Source organism: Pseudonaja textilis, chromosome 14 (assembly GCF_049901715.1).
Source record: "Pseudonaja textilis isolate UNSWEBS1 chromosome 14, rPseTex1.2, whole genome shotgun sequence".
NCBI classification, from domain to species: domain Eukaryota; kingdom Metazoa; phylum Chordata; class Lepidosauria; order Squamata; family Elapidae; genus Pseudonaja; species Pseudonaja textilis.
In genome coordinates this window covers 12,502,407-12,518,568 of record NC_142003.1, presented here as the reverse complement: position 1 = coordinate 12,518,568, position 16,162 = coordinate 12,502,407, and the positions used below count along the sequence as shown (strand labels likewise).

General features: G+C 50.2%; 1 protein-coding gene across 1 annotated transcript in view; it reads left to right on the top strand.

The window, feature by feature from the left end:
- The window catches only part of USP31 (ubiquitin specific peptidase 31), a 38,938-nt gene extending 31,933 nt beyond the window's left edge, over positions 1 to 7,005 (top strand). The window contains 6 exon segments of the mRNA XM_087912576.1: positions 164 to 283; positions 414 to 639; positions 937 to 1,095; positions 1,269 to 1,394; positions 1,397 to 1,420; positions 1,584 to 7,005. Coding sequence (XP_087768702.1) covers positions 164 to 283; positions 414 to 639; positions 937 to 1,095; positions 1,269 to 1,394; positions 1,397 to 1,420; positions 1,584 to 3,082 — 2,154 coding nt within the window. The 3' untranslated portion in view covers positions 3,083 to 7,005.
- The last annotated feature ends 9,157 nt before the right edge of the window (positions 7,006 to 16,162 follow it).

Genomic DNA, 16,162 nt, shown 5'->3' with positions numbered 1-16,162 from the left:
CCTGACACCCAGCAGGGCTGCAAGAAGGGGCTGGGCCATCTCTGCCTGCTAAGCTGGCCATGGCTGTGCTCCGCTCACTCTGCCTTGCTTGGAGGGAAGGGCCTTGCAGGGCCAGGGAGGGGCTCCTGCTGTGCCTCTGACTGCCCTCCACCCACGCTTCCAGCTGGCCCCCGATGACGCCTGGCGCTGCCCGCACTGCAAGCAGCTGCAGCAAGGAAGCATCAGCCTGAGCCTCTGGACGCTGCCTGACGTGCTGATCATTCACTTGAAGCGCTTCCGACAGGTGAGTGGGGCTTCCTTGGGCCTCCTCTGCAGCCAGGGCCAGTCAGGGAACTTCACCCCCCAAGTCTGCCTCGTGCGGGGCTGCCTGGTGATGCCAACCCCCCCCCCCCACTTTCCTCCCTCTTCACCAGGAAGGAGACCGGCGCATGAAGCTCCAGAACATGGTCCGGTTCCCCCTGACTGGCCTGGACATGACCCCTCACGTGGTCAAGCGAAGCCAGAGCAGCTGGAGTCTGCCCTCCCACTGGTCCCCCTGGAGGCGCCCCTACGGCCTGGGCAGAGACCCCGAGGACTTCATCTACGACCTGTATGCCGTCTGCAACCACCATGGCACCATGCAGGGGGGGCATTATACAGGTGACCGAGCGGCTGCAGCCCTTTTGCATCATGGGTGACTCTTCCCCTGGGAAGGCCTTTAGCGGTCAGGGCCCCTCCCCCCACTTTCCCGTCAACCCCCACCTGCTGGGTCAGTGTTCGGATCCCTTTGACTCCCAGCAGAGCCTTTCCAGGGCCCTTCCACTGGGTGCAGGGGGGGGGGGGTCCAATGCGGGGTGCTCCTCCGCTCCTTTCCTGACCCCCCCCTCTGCTTTGGGGGGGGCTGTGCCACGTTGCCTTTTGGGGCCTGGCTGTCTCTGACGCAGCGTTCTCCTGCAGCCTACTGCAAGAACTCGGTGGACGGCCTCTGGTACTGCTTCGATGACAGTGAGGTCCAGCAGCTGGCCGAGAATGAGGTGTGCAAGCCCACTGCCTACATCCTCTTCTACCAGAGGCGGACGGCCATCCCCGCCTGGTCAGCCAACAGTTCCGTGGCAGGTAAGAGCAGCAGCTGCCGCCGCTCTTCCTTGCCTTCCTCGCCGGTCAGAACTCTTCCTTCTGATTGTGGGCAAAGCCTCCTTGGCCCTTTGCTCTCCTGCGCTGAGGCCAAAGCCCGGTTGGGGCCCCTCAAGCTGCCCCCTGCCTGACTGGCTGGCCTTTCCCTCTGGCAGGTTCCACCAGCTCCTCCTTGTGTGAGCACTGGGTGAGTCGGTTGCCGGGCAGCAAACCGCCCAGCGTGACCTCAGCGGCCTCCTCTAGGCGCACCTCCTTAGCTTCCCTCTCGGAGTCGGTGGAGCTGATGGGGAGCGGAGTGAGGATGACGGTGCGTACACGGGGGGCGGGGAGGGGAGACAGGGGTCTTGGGAACTGATGCTCAGTCCCTGCGAGGGGATCCACAGGGGTCCTGGAGAGCGAGGAGGGCGCCCGGCTCCCTGCGTGGGGGAGGCCAAGGCGACGCGGTTGAATCCTGTCTTTGTGCCTCGCAGGGGGTTTTTCAACCCGGCCCTTCGTGAGGAGCGTCCAGCGCCAGAACTTGTCTTCCAGATCCTCAGTGACCAGCCCTTTGGCCACCAACGAAAACGGGATCCGCCCATCGTGGTCCCTCTCCGCCAAGCTGCAGATGCGCTCCAACTCGGCTTCTCCCGTCCACGGCTCCTCTGGCACCCTGGAGAGAATCGGAGAGTCGGCCGATGACCGCGTGGCCACTTCCTGCTTTGGCAGCCGGCGGAGTCTCTCCGGCAGCCCCGTGGAGCCCAGGGCAGTGGGAAGCAGCTCCCGTGGTCAGCAGGACTCTAGGACACTCGGCAGGGCCCCCCTGGCGGTCATGGAAGGGGTCCTCAGAGATGATGCCCCAGCGTGGAAAGCCCCCAGCAAGACAGCCCTGCAGGTGGACAGAAACGCTCCTCTGGGCCCCTTTGACAACAACAACCAGATCGCCTTCGTTGACCAGAGCGACTCTGTGGAAAGCTCTCCGGTCAAGGATGGTCAGAACTTTGGCTGGCCGGGCAAGCCGGATGCTGGCAGCCCCCTCCAGGCCCCTCCCTCCCAAGAGAGCCTTGGGCCGGGCAGTGGCTTGAAGTTGGGCCGGGCAGCCTTGTCCAGCCAGGATTCCCTGACATCTCACCGGTCGGTCGCATCCCCCCCTTCCTCCAAAGCCTTGCCGAAGGCGCCCCATTCCCGGAGCAAGCTGGACTCGTGCAGGGCCAGTGGACGGCCCGGTTCTCCTGCAGCCAGGCCGGGCAAGAAAGACTCTGGTGGGAAGGGTCCCGAGTCTGCCTCGGCCCCCCCTGCCCAGCCGAAGCACCGGCCGGTTTCCTCGCCGTCTTCCTCCTCGGCGGCCAGAAGGAGCTCCTCCGGGGGCTCTGGGCGGGGACACCCCCCCTCGGGCAAGGGCAGGACTTCGGAGCGCGGCCTCAGCAGGGAGGGCTCCAAGCTGAGCATGGGCTTGGAGAAGATGGGCGGGGCTACGAGCCCGCGCACAAACTCCCCTCGGCTGGGCCAGGCGCGTGGGGAGGGCAGGCCCCCCGAGAGCAAGCACGTGCGCAGCACCTCCCTGGCCAGCCTGCGCTCTCCCGGGCCCGGCCCCCGGCCCAGCCTGAAGAGGGACAGCAAGTCGGAGGAGAAAGGCCTGTCCTTCTTCAAGTCCGCCCTCCGCCAGAAGGAGACCCGCCGATCAGCCGACCTGGGCAAGACCACCTTGCTGGCCAAAAAGGCGGGGGGCGGCTCCTGCAAGGCTGTGGGGAAGACCCTCTCGGAGGAGAAGCTTCTGGAGAAGGCAACCCTCCCCAAGGCCAGCGTGGCTGCCAAAGACCCCCCCTTCGTGCCCACCAAACGCTCCCTGCTGACCGCTTGCAAATCGCAGTCTTCCCAGCCGGAGGGCAGCCTCAAGTCCCCCGGGGGGGGCAGGGCAGCCATCAACAAGGCTCTGCCCAAGCTGCCCCCGGGCGTCTCCTCCCCCACCTGCACATCTTCTGTGTCGCCGTGATCCGCTGCTGCTCGGCTGCTGCTCCTCAGCTGCCCCAGAGGGGCAGCCGCCTCCTCGTTTCCCGTGGAGGGGGAAACCTCGCTGCTCAGGCCCCTCCCGGTTCTGTCCGCATGCCAGGTGGCCGTGGGCACTGGCAGGGCTGCCCAGACACCCTGCTAGCCCCCCCACAGCCTGCCCTCCTGGGGTGCAGGACTACCCGCCGGGTGGTCTTGCCAGGCGGGCTCTCTGGGGGCCGGCCAGGGCAGCTGGTGGCCCAGCTCTGTGAGCTGAGAAGGCCCCCGAGGGAGCCCAGGGCACGAGCGGCTCCCTGGTTCTGCTGTGCTTCCCTGCCTCCTCCTCCCCCCGCCCCCCCTCCCCGGTTGCAAGCTTCGCCAAGGGCAATATCTCAGCGCTTACATTATTTCTCAGGTAAATGCTCAGCCAGAACTAGGAGGAACCGAAGACTCTGAGAAAGGTGCCTTCTCCCTCTCTCTCTCTCTCTCTCTCCCTCTCTCTCTTTCTCTCTCTCTTTCTCTCTCTCTCTCCCTCCCCCTCTTTTCACATTCTTTTCATCCTGAAAGGTCTCTGTTTGGGGGTTGGGGGGGTGTTGCTGTTTTTATGGCCTGTCTCAGGGCCCAGGGCCCCCTTTGTTCCTCCCTGCCCTTCAGGAGAGAGGGAGGGGGAGCTGAGGGCAGGAGGGGGGCTCTCCAAGAGGAGGGGGCAGGGGGTTCGTGCTATCCCTGGAAGTAGGGCCCAATTCCAGCCCCGTCAGGGCTTCTGGCAGGAGGGGTGCTCTGCTTTGGGGGGCCCAAGGGGAACCGGGCGGTTTGTGTTCTTGCTGCTTCTTCTTCTTCTTCTTCTTCTGCCTCCCAAGTCCCCATTCTTGGCCCAGCTCTCTGGGGAACCAGGACCGGGTCTTCCTCCCCACATTTTTCGCCTTGTTTCCCTGGCGGCAGTCCTGAGCGCTCTGGACTTCCGACCCCCGTCTCGTTCCCTCTTGCTCAGCTGTTCCCAAACGCCCTCCGTGTCCGCTGGCTGGCTACGGACGTGCAGAAAGGAAGGATGCCTTAGATCCCCTCGTCTCCTGGCGGGCAGCCCCCTCCCCGTGCAACGTAGCAGCAGGAGCTGCGGCTCTCTTGCTGCCTCTGCTCTGCAGGTTCCCCCAGAGGAGCGGAGCCCCCATCCCCTCCGCGGCTGACCCTCCGAGCTCCTCTTTGGCTGCTCTCGCGGGAGGCTTTTGACCCGGGCTTCGTGTGCCCCCTCTTCCCTCTCGGGTGAGACCTCTAAGCAAGAGTGGTTAAGGGGCCCCTCGCTTGCCGCTCCCCCGTGGAAAGCAAGAGGGAGCTCCCTTCCCAAGTCGAAGGAGCTTCCAGGAAGGCCTCTCCTACTCTGCAGGGCTTGGCCCCTTTGGAACAATCTTCTCCGTCCAAGAACATTGGGATCAAATTCCCAGAATTCCCAGCCCCCATGTTGAATCCCAGAAACCCCAGAATTCCTAGTCCCATGCCGGGCCGCTTCTGTAGAAATGAGGATGAACTTCAGTGCTTCAGTTTGGAGAAGAGCAGCTGGCTCCTGGGTGGGGGCAAAGAGTTGCAGGCTTGTCTATGTTGTCTGTGGGGTGTGTGTGTGTGTGCGTGTGCGCACACGTGTGTTTGCTGTAGTGGCATATTATAGAGGTGCAGCAAGGAGGAGGGGAGCCGGTGGATGTAGGAGTCCACCCGACCCTTGAGGTGTCTGCCTTTTTTTGTGGAGTAACACCAGCTTGCTTGGAGCAACCTTCTCAAGCGGGGCTCTCCACCCTTGGCCGCTTTAAGACTTGTGGACTTCAACTCCTTCAACTTTGGGAGTTGAGAGGAAGGCCCAGTTCTTGAGGTCCTCCACTGCCAACGTTGTCATCTAGGACTCACGGGGCATCTGAGCAAGTTGGCCAAAGAATCAAGGTGTTGTGTTGATTGTGTGACACCGGAATATCCTATCTAGAAAGCTTCTTGAGTTCTTGGGGTTGGGTAGGTGGGGGGTGGGGCTTGGTAGCAACTAATTCTGGCATCCTTCAAAGAGGATAGGAACCACGTTCCTCCTCCGCGGGCATATTCCTTCCTTGTGTGGTCATCCTTCCAGGGCAGAAGAGTCCCAATTCCTCATCCCAAAAGGCTTTCTTCTTCTTCTCCTTCTCCTTCTCCTTTTTTCTTTTCTTTTTGTCTGATTAGGTTGGTGTTAATTTGTACCTTGTCCTGTTCAGCAGAGGTACACCTTGAACACTTCCCATTAACTTGTCCTCAATACGCCACATGAAGCCTTTGCAACTCACTTTGCAGCTCTCGCTTGAAGTCCGTGTCTCTACACACGGATGAGGCTCGGACCGGCTCAGAGGAGCTGTTGGGACAGGGAGCCTCCATGCTCCAGCAGGGACTTCATCCTGCAGGCAGTTTTGTGCTTAGCAGTCACATCTGGGGTGCTGAGCATGGCCAGTTCCTCCCCCCCCCACTACCCAAGTCCCATCTGCATGGTGCTGCCCAGCTGTTCCCTATGCATGCCCGTATTAAGTATGCAAGCAGCTCTTGCAAGCTACAGTAGAATACACTACGGCAAGGATCGGCTCCCCATTTCCCGCCTGAGGTTTCTGGCCGTGGGCCGTGTCCCCTCGGGACGGTGGGGTGCCGTCTGGAGGCTGCCGCTCAGGCATCTTTGGTCTTTGTCCAAGCTGGAACTGGATGCATCTGAGGAGCCCCCGGCCTTTGTTCCTTGCTTGGTAGCCCCCAAAGCTTCCTTTCTGTGATCCTCGGTTGACTTCTGTGGACATAAAACTTAGCTGTGAAGCACTTCAGAGAAGGCAGGCAGGCAGTTGTTCTTATTGTCAGCTATGTTTGTCTCTCTAAGCCAGAGAACCTATGCAGCTTTTCCCCCAGAGCCCCCCCGACCCACTTTTCGTTGCGCGGTTTCATGAACGTTGTCAGCTCCTGGCAGGTCCTGCGCTGGGAACGCCACCCACCTCCCCACGGCCCAGGAAGGCAGAGCTTCGTCCTGCCCAGGGGAGCTGGCTGTTGGGCTTACGGCCTGCAGAGCCGCTTAGGAGGGGCCCTAGAAATGGCCCCAGGCAAGCCCATTGGGGCCCCGGGGGTGCCCAGGACAGGCCTGGTCTGGCTTGTCCAGTGCCTTCTGCTTTAGCCATTCCAAGGGGGTGGGGTGGGGGGCAGAAGGCGCTTGCGCTTGGAAATTCCAGCTGGAATTACGTTGGTGGGGAAAATCTTTTTTCTTTCTTTCTTTTGCTCATTTCCCAGTTAATCTGCTGATGGGTCCAACATAACTGCACAAGCAACTAAAATTTAATTTTGCTCGTGGGTGAGTCAACGCCAGGGTTTTTCTTCACTTGGGAGTGGGGTGGGGGGGAGACACGCTGACCTAAGAGCCGAGCTTGAGAGACTTAACAGAGGCGAAGGAGTTTGCCACACGTGGAAGTTGTGGGAATTCCTGAGGGCGCTGGAAGCATTCCTGAGCTCAGCCGCCCCCCCCCCACCTCTGATTCTGCCCTCTCCGGAAGGGGCAGCCAGAGAACCCAGCGCCCCGAAGCCCCCCTGCTCACCTCGGGCTGAAACCAGAGGGCCAACCCGAGTTGCGTGTGAAGAGCCGCATGCTTCCCTCCCCTTCCCCGCTGCCGACTTTGATACGTGATCAGAGTTTCCGTCTTTTTTTTAAATCTCTACAATCCGCTGGGCGGGGAGGCTGTGTCTCCCCTCCCAGAAGGCGTTTTAACTTATTTTGGGAGCAAGTGCATGAGAGTGTGTCAATGCCTTTTATTTATTTGTATGCACTTTTAATATGCAGAATTTATATTTTTATGTTTTGAAAAATAATTTCCTTTCCTGAAGAAGAGTTTGGATACAAGGGATTGGATGATTAACAGTGAAAAAAATGTAATAATAGTTCAATAAATTTACAGTGTACAAGCCCTGGCGTGAGGGAGAGTGTTTTTCTTCAAACTTTACACACACACACACACACACACACACACACACACAGAGGTAATGACAAAATCTCCCTTGTGTGGAGCTAGAATTTGGTCATAGCACAGATACATCTGGGTTGTGTGTTTAGCAATAACATGAAAACAATTTACCGCTGTTTCATTTGGATGCATTCTTTCAACTCCCCAGTTCAAAATTGCCAAACTCAGAACGTCTGACTGGGAGAGTCTGGGGCCCAGTTTAATCCAGCTCCCCACCCAGTGCAGCCCTGAGACGTCCATGTCCTCCAGGATCAAACCTGGTTTCTCCTGGGCTGCCCAAGTCCCTGAGGGTAAAGGGCGATGATTTTTCTCTACTGTAGCTCCTCTTCTCAAGCTAGATGGCTGATAATGACGAGCAAAACATCGGATTTCCCAGAATTATCCATCTGCCTGGAGAAATGGATTGAAGAGTCTTTCCTAAAATGTGGTTCTACTATATCTAAATAGATGAGAAGTTTCTCTCTCTCTCTCTCTCTCTCTCTCTCTCTCTCTCTCTCCTTCCTCTCCCTCTCTCGCTCTCCCTCTCCCTCCCTCCCTCCCTCCCTCCGTCTCTCTCTGCTGTGTCCTGCTGCCTTTGCTCCCAGAAGATTGCTCAGGACAAAGAACCTGCAACCAGTGCATCATGGAAGTTAACAGAATAATTAGAGCGGGAGGGACCTTGAAGGCCTTCTAGTCCAGCCCCCTGCTGGGCCATTCCAGACACAGTGGCTGTCCAATCACCAAGCTCTGCTGAGTCACTTGAAGAAATGAAGCCCAGAGTGTCTCTCAGCCAAAGCAAAATCTGGGGAGATTCAGGGAGGATTGTGTGCTGACCAAGGCTTCCGGAGACCATAATTAAGCACACGCTTAGTCAAAGTAACATTTGCTTTATTTCAATGCTGGGAATTATGTTCATTCCCAAACAGTCCCTCAAAATAAGCACCCACCTTTCTCGAATTGCTGCCAACAACTAAAGTGCCAAATTAACTATAAAAAAACAGCCAAAGTACAAAGTCCGCACACAGCTTCAAGGATTAATCCAAACAGAATGAACGACTTTGCTTCCTGCAAGGGTTTATTCATCTTTGCCTGTCTTTTATCCCTTAGGAGAGGGGCAATCACCTCCAAGCCTTACTCCCGAGTTGCCCCTTTTGTCTTAGTTGCTCTTGCCTTCTGGCAGCTCTGTGCACACGCACACACTGGGAACAGGCTCCCCCTGTTCCTCTATCGCGCTGCTGCCAGACTCTGGAGGCAACTGCTGTGTGCACACAAGGAGTTTCTGCCTCTGGACTGGTGGAGTTTCTCCAATGCTCTTTGCAGTTGTCGGCTCTTTTTAAGTGTGTGATGCACAAGCAGATTCCAGAATTCTGGAGAAGATCCTGTCTTCAAGCTTAGATTAGGCCTGAGAAAGCACTTAATTTCCTGTGACATTTTCCAGGATTGTAAAACCACACACACACACACACACACACCCTTTTTTTAAAAAAACCCTTGGTATTAAAATAGACTCATGCAGCGCACAGGATCTTCCTTTCTTTCATATTGCAACAAGTCTGTATGGAATACAACAAAGTTTTTCTCTTGGAATTTCTAAGGGCAGTTTCTTGCTTCTAAGAGTGAATTTTCTTCCACATTTTATTGTCCATCTCTCAGTCGAAGGCCTTTTCTCTATAAGAAAGTACCAGGGTTTGCTTACCTTTTTAATAATGTATTGAATATTATACAGATAAAACTAATGCTATCTAGACCAGGGGTTTCCAACCTAGGCAACTTTAAGACTTGTGGACTTCAACTTGCTGGCTGAGGAATTCTGGGAATTGAAGTCCACAAGTCTTAAAGTTGCCAAGGTTGGAAACCCCTGATCTAGAGATTATAAAAGACATAAAAGAAAAATTGTTCAAAGGGGAAAACTCCCTCACCAGCAAGTATAATCAATCTTAACAACTTATCACTATCTCTTAAAGTAAAACCAAGCAACTTTTCATCACTCCATTCTATTTAACCAATCTCTAAAACTTTAGCTTGTCATATTAATCCGTACAAATCCATTAAGGGTTATAAGAAATAAAGTACAAACTATATCTACTAAACCCAATTTGAATTCTTCCTTTTTATATTTATACCTCCCTTTCTATTTAAATGCAGCCTCCCAGTTCCCTCAAAATCTTTAAAACATACAGTCCCAATCAACAAACCATTAAACATTTCCAGAAATCGCAACCCTTTTAATATTGATCAAATCAACTGATTTTATAGTCATCTTCGGCAATCTTAAGATCTCTGAAACTTCTAACATCTTTGTCATGTACTCTTTGTCTCTTCTCAGAATCCTTGGGGTCTTTATCAAGTTCCTTGTATAATTTCCAATAGAAAAAAGTTACCCATGTGACTTAATATTTTTGCTGTCTTTTCTCAAAAAAATTGACCAATTTAACAAGTCCCTCCTGTAAATCCAATGTAGAGAAATTAACCACATCACTCTTAATATTTGTATGTCTTTCTAAAGTACTAAATCATCAGTTTCATTTGTAAATCCATTATTTCCATCAATTTCTTATAGGCTTATCACATTCAAACCAGTTTGAGTTTTATTCAGTGGGACTAACACCTACATTGTTTTAGTGTAGTAATAACTTTATAATTTCATCGTACAATCACCCTTAAGGTATTTATTTCCTTCTAGTGCCCTCTAGCGCCCAACTTTCAAAGTCATCTTATCAGTTGTTTCCAAATATAAGCACAGACATTTTCCATGGAAAGAATACTTTCAATTAACTTCAGAGTCTGAAATCAAGTCCAGCTAAGCCCTTAATCCATGTAAAACTTTCAGAAACCAACACCAATCATCCTAAAACGATAAAGAGCCGTGGTGGCACGGTGGTTATAATGCAGCATTGCAGGCTTATTCTGCTGACTGGCTGCTTTTTTCCTTTAGACCTGTGTTATTAATTCTGCACAGGGTAGAAATACATCCTCTCACTGGCATTGCCTCACCTACCCTTGGGAGAGAAGTAGCAGCAGATGCCAAGAGAACTAAGCAAGGGAATGATCCTCAACATCCAACGAGCCCACGGGCTCAGTCCTAGGAAGAGCTTTGTGGTAAGAACAAACATTCTTGAGGGTGCATAAGGACAAAATCGAATTAAAAGATGGAGGAAGGAGACCATCAAGCAAGGAATAATATGAAAGGATATGGCTGAACGATTTGACCTCCCTGATACACTACTTGGTGGATCCTGAATAGCTTGAGAGCCGGAGTCCCTAACTGTGAAACCAGAGACTGGACAGTCACTTGTCTGAAATGATCTAGGATCTCCTGCTTAAGCAGAGGGCTGGACTAGAAGACCTCCAAGGTCCCTTCCAGCTCTATTCTGATTCTAATTCTGAAGTGGAAGCTCTTAGCGGATAACAACACGCTGGGTGAATGTGGAGAGGCACAGAGCCCGGCCCATCCACTGGTATGTCGACTATTACCAGAAACATGTACTGATAAGGACTTATTTTTGGCCAACGACCAAGCCAAGTAGGTGGCTTCATTCTGACAGTTTAAAGTTTGATCTAGACAGCAGCTGAGGCACCCCTGGCAGTTAAGTCACCTGGGAAAGTGCCTTGCTGAGTTATTGTTCACTTCTTTCCAGAATCTCATTCCAGGAGCCTCTGTGGCGCAGTGGTGAGAGTGCAGTACTGCAAGCTACTTCTGCAGCCAGCTGCCTACAATTTGGCAGTTCAAATCACACTAGGCTCAAGGTCGACTCAGCCTTCCGAGGTGGGTAAAATGAGGACCCAAACCGCTTAGAGAGGGCTGTAAAGCACTATAAAGCGATATATAAGCCTAAGTGCTATTGCTATTGCTATCTCTGCTTCAAGGACAGGATGGGGTAGGACAGGGGGCTCCAACTTTAAGACTTGTGGACTTCAACTCCCAGAATTTGCTGGCTGAGGAATTCTGGGAGTTGAAGTCCACAAGTCTTAAAGTTGCCAAGGTTGGAGACCCCTGGTTTGACTGCCCTTATTATTATTTCTGCATGGAAATAGTCACCACAGCTGAGCTGTTAAAGTGCAGGGTCATCACTCATTCGTGGGCAATTGGATTACCACTCTCTTAATCTTGCTTTAGGCTATGCCAGATTAGATGACGTGCATTGTTATTTGTCGCGGAGGTCAATATTTTCCCCATTTTGGAACACTTTCCTGCCCGCTTATTGGATTGGAAACCGCGGGTGGAATGAGAGGACCCCAAAGAGGCCCTGCGGGCCTTTGAGTTGCAATCCGGATCTGACAGATGTCGTTTCATAAAGGGGGCGTTGGGGTTGACAAGAACAAATAGGTCACGCGGAAGGCTGAGCATTGATTGCAATGGAACAGCTGTGCAGCTGCAATAGTGAAGCTTCTTGCAAATAGGACAGAATGTCCCAACCTGGGTAACTTTAAGACATGAGGACATGGCTGGCTGGGGAATTCTGGGAGCTGAAGTCCACAAGTCTTAAAAGTTGCCAAGGTTGGGAAATCCTAAAATAGGACTTGATTCCAGCACTGCTTTTAGCAGGTGGCTGTCAGTTCCCTGCTGGGGATCAGGGTTGCCTTCTCTCCTCTGGAAGCAGCTATTCTGGGTTTGCCCCAGGCCCCCTCTTTTATGCGTGGGCCTGTTCAGCCCCCTTTCATGCAGCCCCCGTGTTCCCTTACCCTCTTCTTTTCCCACCACACACTGAAACTACCAGTTCCACCTTCTGGCTTTCTCTTGACTCATCCAGCCTTTGCTTCCATAGATCTTTATATCCACATTCATTCATTCATTCATTCATTCGATTTATATTGCCGCTTATTTGCCCATGGCGACTCGAGGCTTACACAATGTAAAATCATATTTAAAACAAAAAATAAAAACAAAAACAATAAGAACTAACAAAAAGAATCAAATAAATTAGTAAAGTACAATAGAACAAAATTTGGGAAAACAAAAAACAAAACAAAAAAACCCCAAAACCAACTCCCATCCCCCACCCCGATGACAGTGGATCACACGAGCCACGTGATGGGTTCCATCCCTCTCTGGGTTCCCCAGGCCTGCTGGCAAAACCAGGTCTTCTTCAGTGCCTTTCGGAATAGTATTAACGAGGGAGCCATTTTTTTTAAACAAATTTTATTCAGTTTTTTCACATTAAAAACAAAAATCTCTTTTTAGTGGACAACATATTTCCAGGTCATCACCTTTACATACAAATATGACAGCAATTATACATTCACATATGCATACTTAATTCTATTATTACCTTTTCCATTCCAAATTTTCAGTAAGGAGAGAAACAACCACATTAATTCTAGCCTCTTTCATTAATCTCAATCGAAACATCTTTTTGTTTCATTTCAATTATTTCAAATATAATCCTTTAATATTTATTTTAAAAATGAAGATAATATGTGTTTGCATAATAATAATAATAATAATAATAATAATAATAAGTTACCAATGTCTCTCCTTGCTTTTAATGGTCTATATTAATTTACTAATTTAGTTGGTTCTTTAGTCTGTCATATTCCCTTTCCATTACACATTCTTTTTATAAATTCTAGATTAATTCAAATTTTAACACTAAAGAAAAAAAAAACAAGTATAGGTTTCCCCCCTTTTACTGCTTTGAGTGTGACACCTCAATGATTAAAATATACTTTTATTCCCTCATCTTGATTCCCAATGAAGTTACAATAATAATCATTACATCTTTTCATTTGGATTCCACAGCATATTTCCACCCCTTAATTTTTAATACGAGTTATCAGTATCTATATTACCCTATTTTCTAAATATTTTTAATTGCAGAAATATTCTTATTACCCCTTGTCACCCTGCAGAATCCCCTTTTTAATTCATCAGCCATTATCTCTGAAAAAACAATTTCTTTTCAACATTTTACTGTTTCTGTATTTCTTTATTTCATGCACCTGTTTCTTACTGCTTCTCCTCCCCCTCTTTTCCCCATATCTTTTCTCATTCCAGTTTATATCCCTCTCTTTCTTAATATCTTCCTTTCCCCTTTTCTGCTGGGTCTTTCTGCCTTTCCCGACTTCACAGGTATTCCCCCTTTTGATTGCCTTCTTAAATCTCAACTTTTTAACCTTCCTTCTCTCCCCACTTCTTTGTAGTGTTCTTTGTGTTAATTGTCTATTTAAGATGTCTTCTCCTTGAGTCGATTCCTCCTCCTCTGAAGCTCTTTCTTCTTGTTCTTCAATCGCCATTTCCATTTTTTCTAGCACAGAGCAAAGTGATTCGCCTCTTTCCTGTAGTAATTCTCTCATATTTTTAAGTTCCATTTTTAATTCCTGAAGAGATATCATCATTACACACTCTTATATTTTATGATCGTTAAAGTCCACAAAAAAAAAACCACTTTTACTTTTTTTCTTTCTTCTTTCAATTTTCTAAAGTTCTCAATTATTCCAGCCCAGGGTCTATACCAAAAACATCAATCAATCCCACAGTCAGTCTTTCCTTGCTTTTTTCTTTATTCTGGTTCTGCTTTCACTTTCTAAGATTCTTACTTTGTTTCAATAATTCTTTAGTTTTATATCCACACAAGTCCATTCAGAAACAGGATGCTTTCCCTTTTGTTTGAGCTCAAGTTTTTGCCAAAAGGTGGCACTCTCCATTATACAAAGTCTTCACCTTTTCCCCCTATTTTTTTATTTAGGGTTTTTTGAACCTCAATATTCCAGCACAGTCCAGTCTCCAATTTGTAAACTTTATTATTATTATTATTTGACAATCTTAAGTCCAGCTTTATTTTATGCCTGTTTATTCCCAAAATATTTTAGTCCAATTTAGTTAAATCTTTAGTTCCAGCTTCTTCCTTTCCTGGTTCAAAGCCCCGCTTAGCTGTCAAAACTATTTTCTTTTTTTTTCCCCTGTCCCTTTGTAATTTTGCTGCTCACTTTTCTTTTCTTAAAAATTCCATGTTACCTTAATCCCGGGGTACTTTTGTTTAGTTGTATTGCCCAGTTGTCCCGGTTCAGATGTTATCCACCTCTTTCTTCCCTCCTGCACAAATCTTAATCCAGCTGAGTCCTCCTCTTTGGGGTGGCCATTTTAAACCATCGCTGCAGTCGTCTTTGGGGGAAAAAAAGACCAAGTCTGGGGGGGGAGATGTGGCTCCCCTCAACCTGGCTTGTGGCTTCCCCTTACTCCACCGCCCCTCCAAGGCAGCTTCAGCCCCTGATCGTAATGATCGGGGCTCTCCAACGAAAGACCACGGACTATAGCCACAGAGAGTCGCGATCTACGGTCCATCAGCGAGGAGGCTCCGCCTTCTTCCAATGAGCGGGCCATTCTAATCTCTGGGGGAATGATGTTCCAGAGAGATGGAGCCACCACAGAGAAGGCCCTTCTTCTAGTCCCACCAGGTATATCTCCCTCAGCGGTGGGACCCGCAACATTCCCGGCCTCCTCGCTCTAATGGGTCAGGTAGATGTCACTAGCAAGAGATGTTTCCTCAGATAACCTGGACCCAAGCCACTCAATTTGCAGATCTTGAAATTTATCAACCCCCTTTTTTCCATCTTTAGTTAAGATTTTATCAAGGTCTGCGTGTTCTATCAGTCTGTTTTGTCTCTTAAATAGAATTTGCAACTGTCTTTTTTCTCCTATTCAACACAAATGCCTTAGTCCTTAAGACATTCATGTTTTGCTGTTTCTTGTGTTGTGCTGTGTCTTCTGCTGCAGCTGGGAAGCCACACGGCATTGTCAGCATATAAAAACATGTACTTTTACTGTATAAAGTGTTTGTTGTGTGCTTAGCTACAAATGCACATCCTTGTCCTATTCCCTGCTCAATGTTGCATTTGCTAAGCATTCATTTTCATCCGTGTAACTTCATAGGAGCATGGTGGCCCATGTGGTTAGGATGCTGAGTTGGAGGTTGGCCAGCCCGTGTTTGAGACCTGAGTACTGCAGTGGTGCAGGATGAGCTCTTGCCAGGGCCATGAAAGGAGACCCCAACTGAGTGTCCATCCCCCAGGCAACAATGATATCACTGGCTAATCTTTTAGGCCTGGAGACGTCTGACACAAACACAATACAACTCCATCACACTGTACAGGATTTTTATTGCATTCAGCAATCAAGTTTCAACTCCACCCAACTACTTCAAAATGTTGATTGGTCAAACTTTCCTACATTCATCAATGAATTACAGAAGAGGAAAAAAATATCCAGTCTGCCCTTTTCTTGACAGGCACAAATCTGAACACCGTGTTAATTCCTGGCTGCAGGCACAAACTGTTTGCAATTCCAGTAAAGTTAACCATTCCATTGGTTAAGACAACAAAAGAGACTACTGGGATATCTTTTTTTATCTAGAGCAGGGGTGTCAAGCTGCGGGCTGGATCCAGCCCACAGGGTACTTAGATTTGGCCCATGGGGCTGCTCTGGAAAGAAGTGAAGGACCGGCCTGCGGTGCTTCTGCCAGTGAAAATGGGCTCCCAAGCTCCGTTTTCTGCTGCCACGGCCTCCTGCAACCCTCTGCCAGTGAAAACAGAGCTCCATTTTCACTGGCAGAGAGTTGCAGGAGGCCGTGGCAGCTGAAAATGGAGCCCATTTTTGCTGGCAGCGAGCTCATGCCACCACAGGTGCCCCCCGACACGAGTGAGGTCAAGCTGGCCATGCCCACCCCAGGCCCCCAAGGTCAAACACAACCCTGATGCGGCCCTCAATGAAATTGAGTTTGACATCCCTGACCTAGAGTACAACTTTACTGAAAATTCCATGTGGGTACAGAAGTGGAAAAGCCAATTCTAAAAATTTGGCACGCCAACAGCGTAAGAAACAGCCCTTCCCTCCTGGTCCTCCCCTTGTCTTTTTGTCTTCTAGCCAATCAGGCACATTCGCGTTATTTTAGGAACAGTCTCTCCACCTTGGACTTTCCCAGCCAATGATCTTGGGGTGCAGGATTTGTCTCGGGCTTCAAGCCAGCAAACCTATTACCCCCCCCCGCCATTCCAATGCCTCCCCTCCTCCCTCCCATTGCTGATGTCTGGTTGCGAGCGGGGTTTGTGTAGAGAGCCAACCACAACAAGCAGTTTAACACACAGCTGTCCCACACTTAAGATTTTGTCTCTGTCATCCTTTG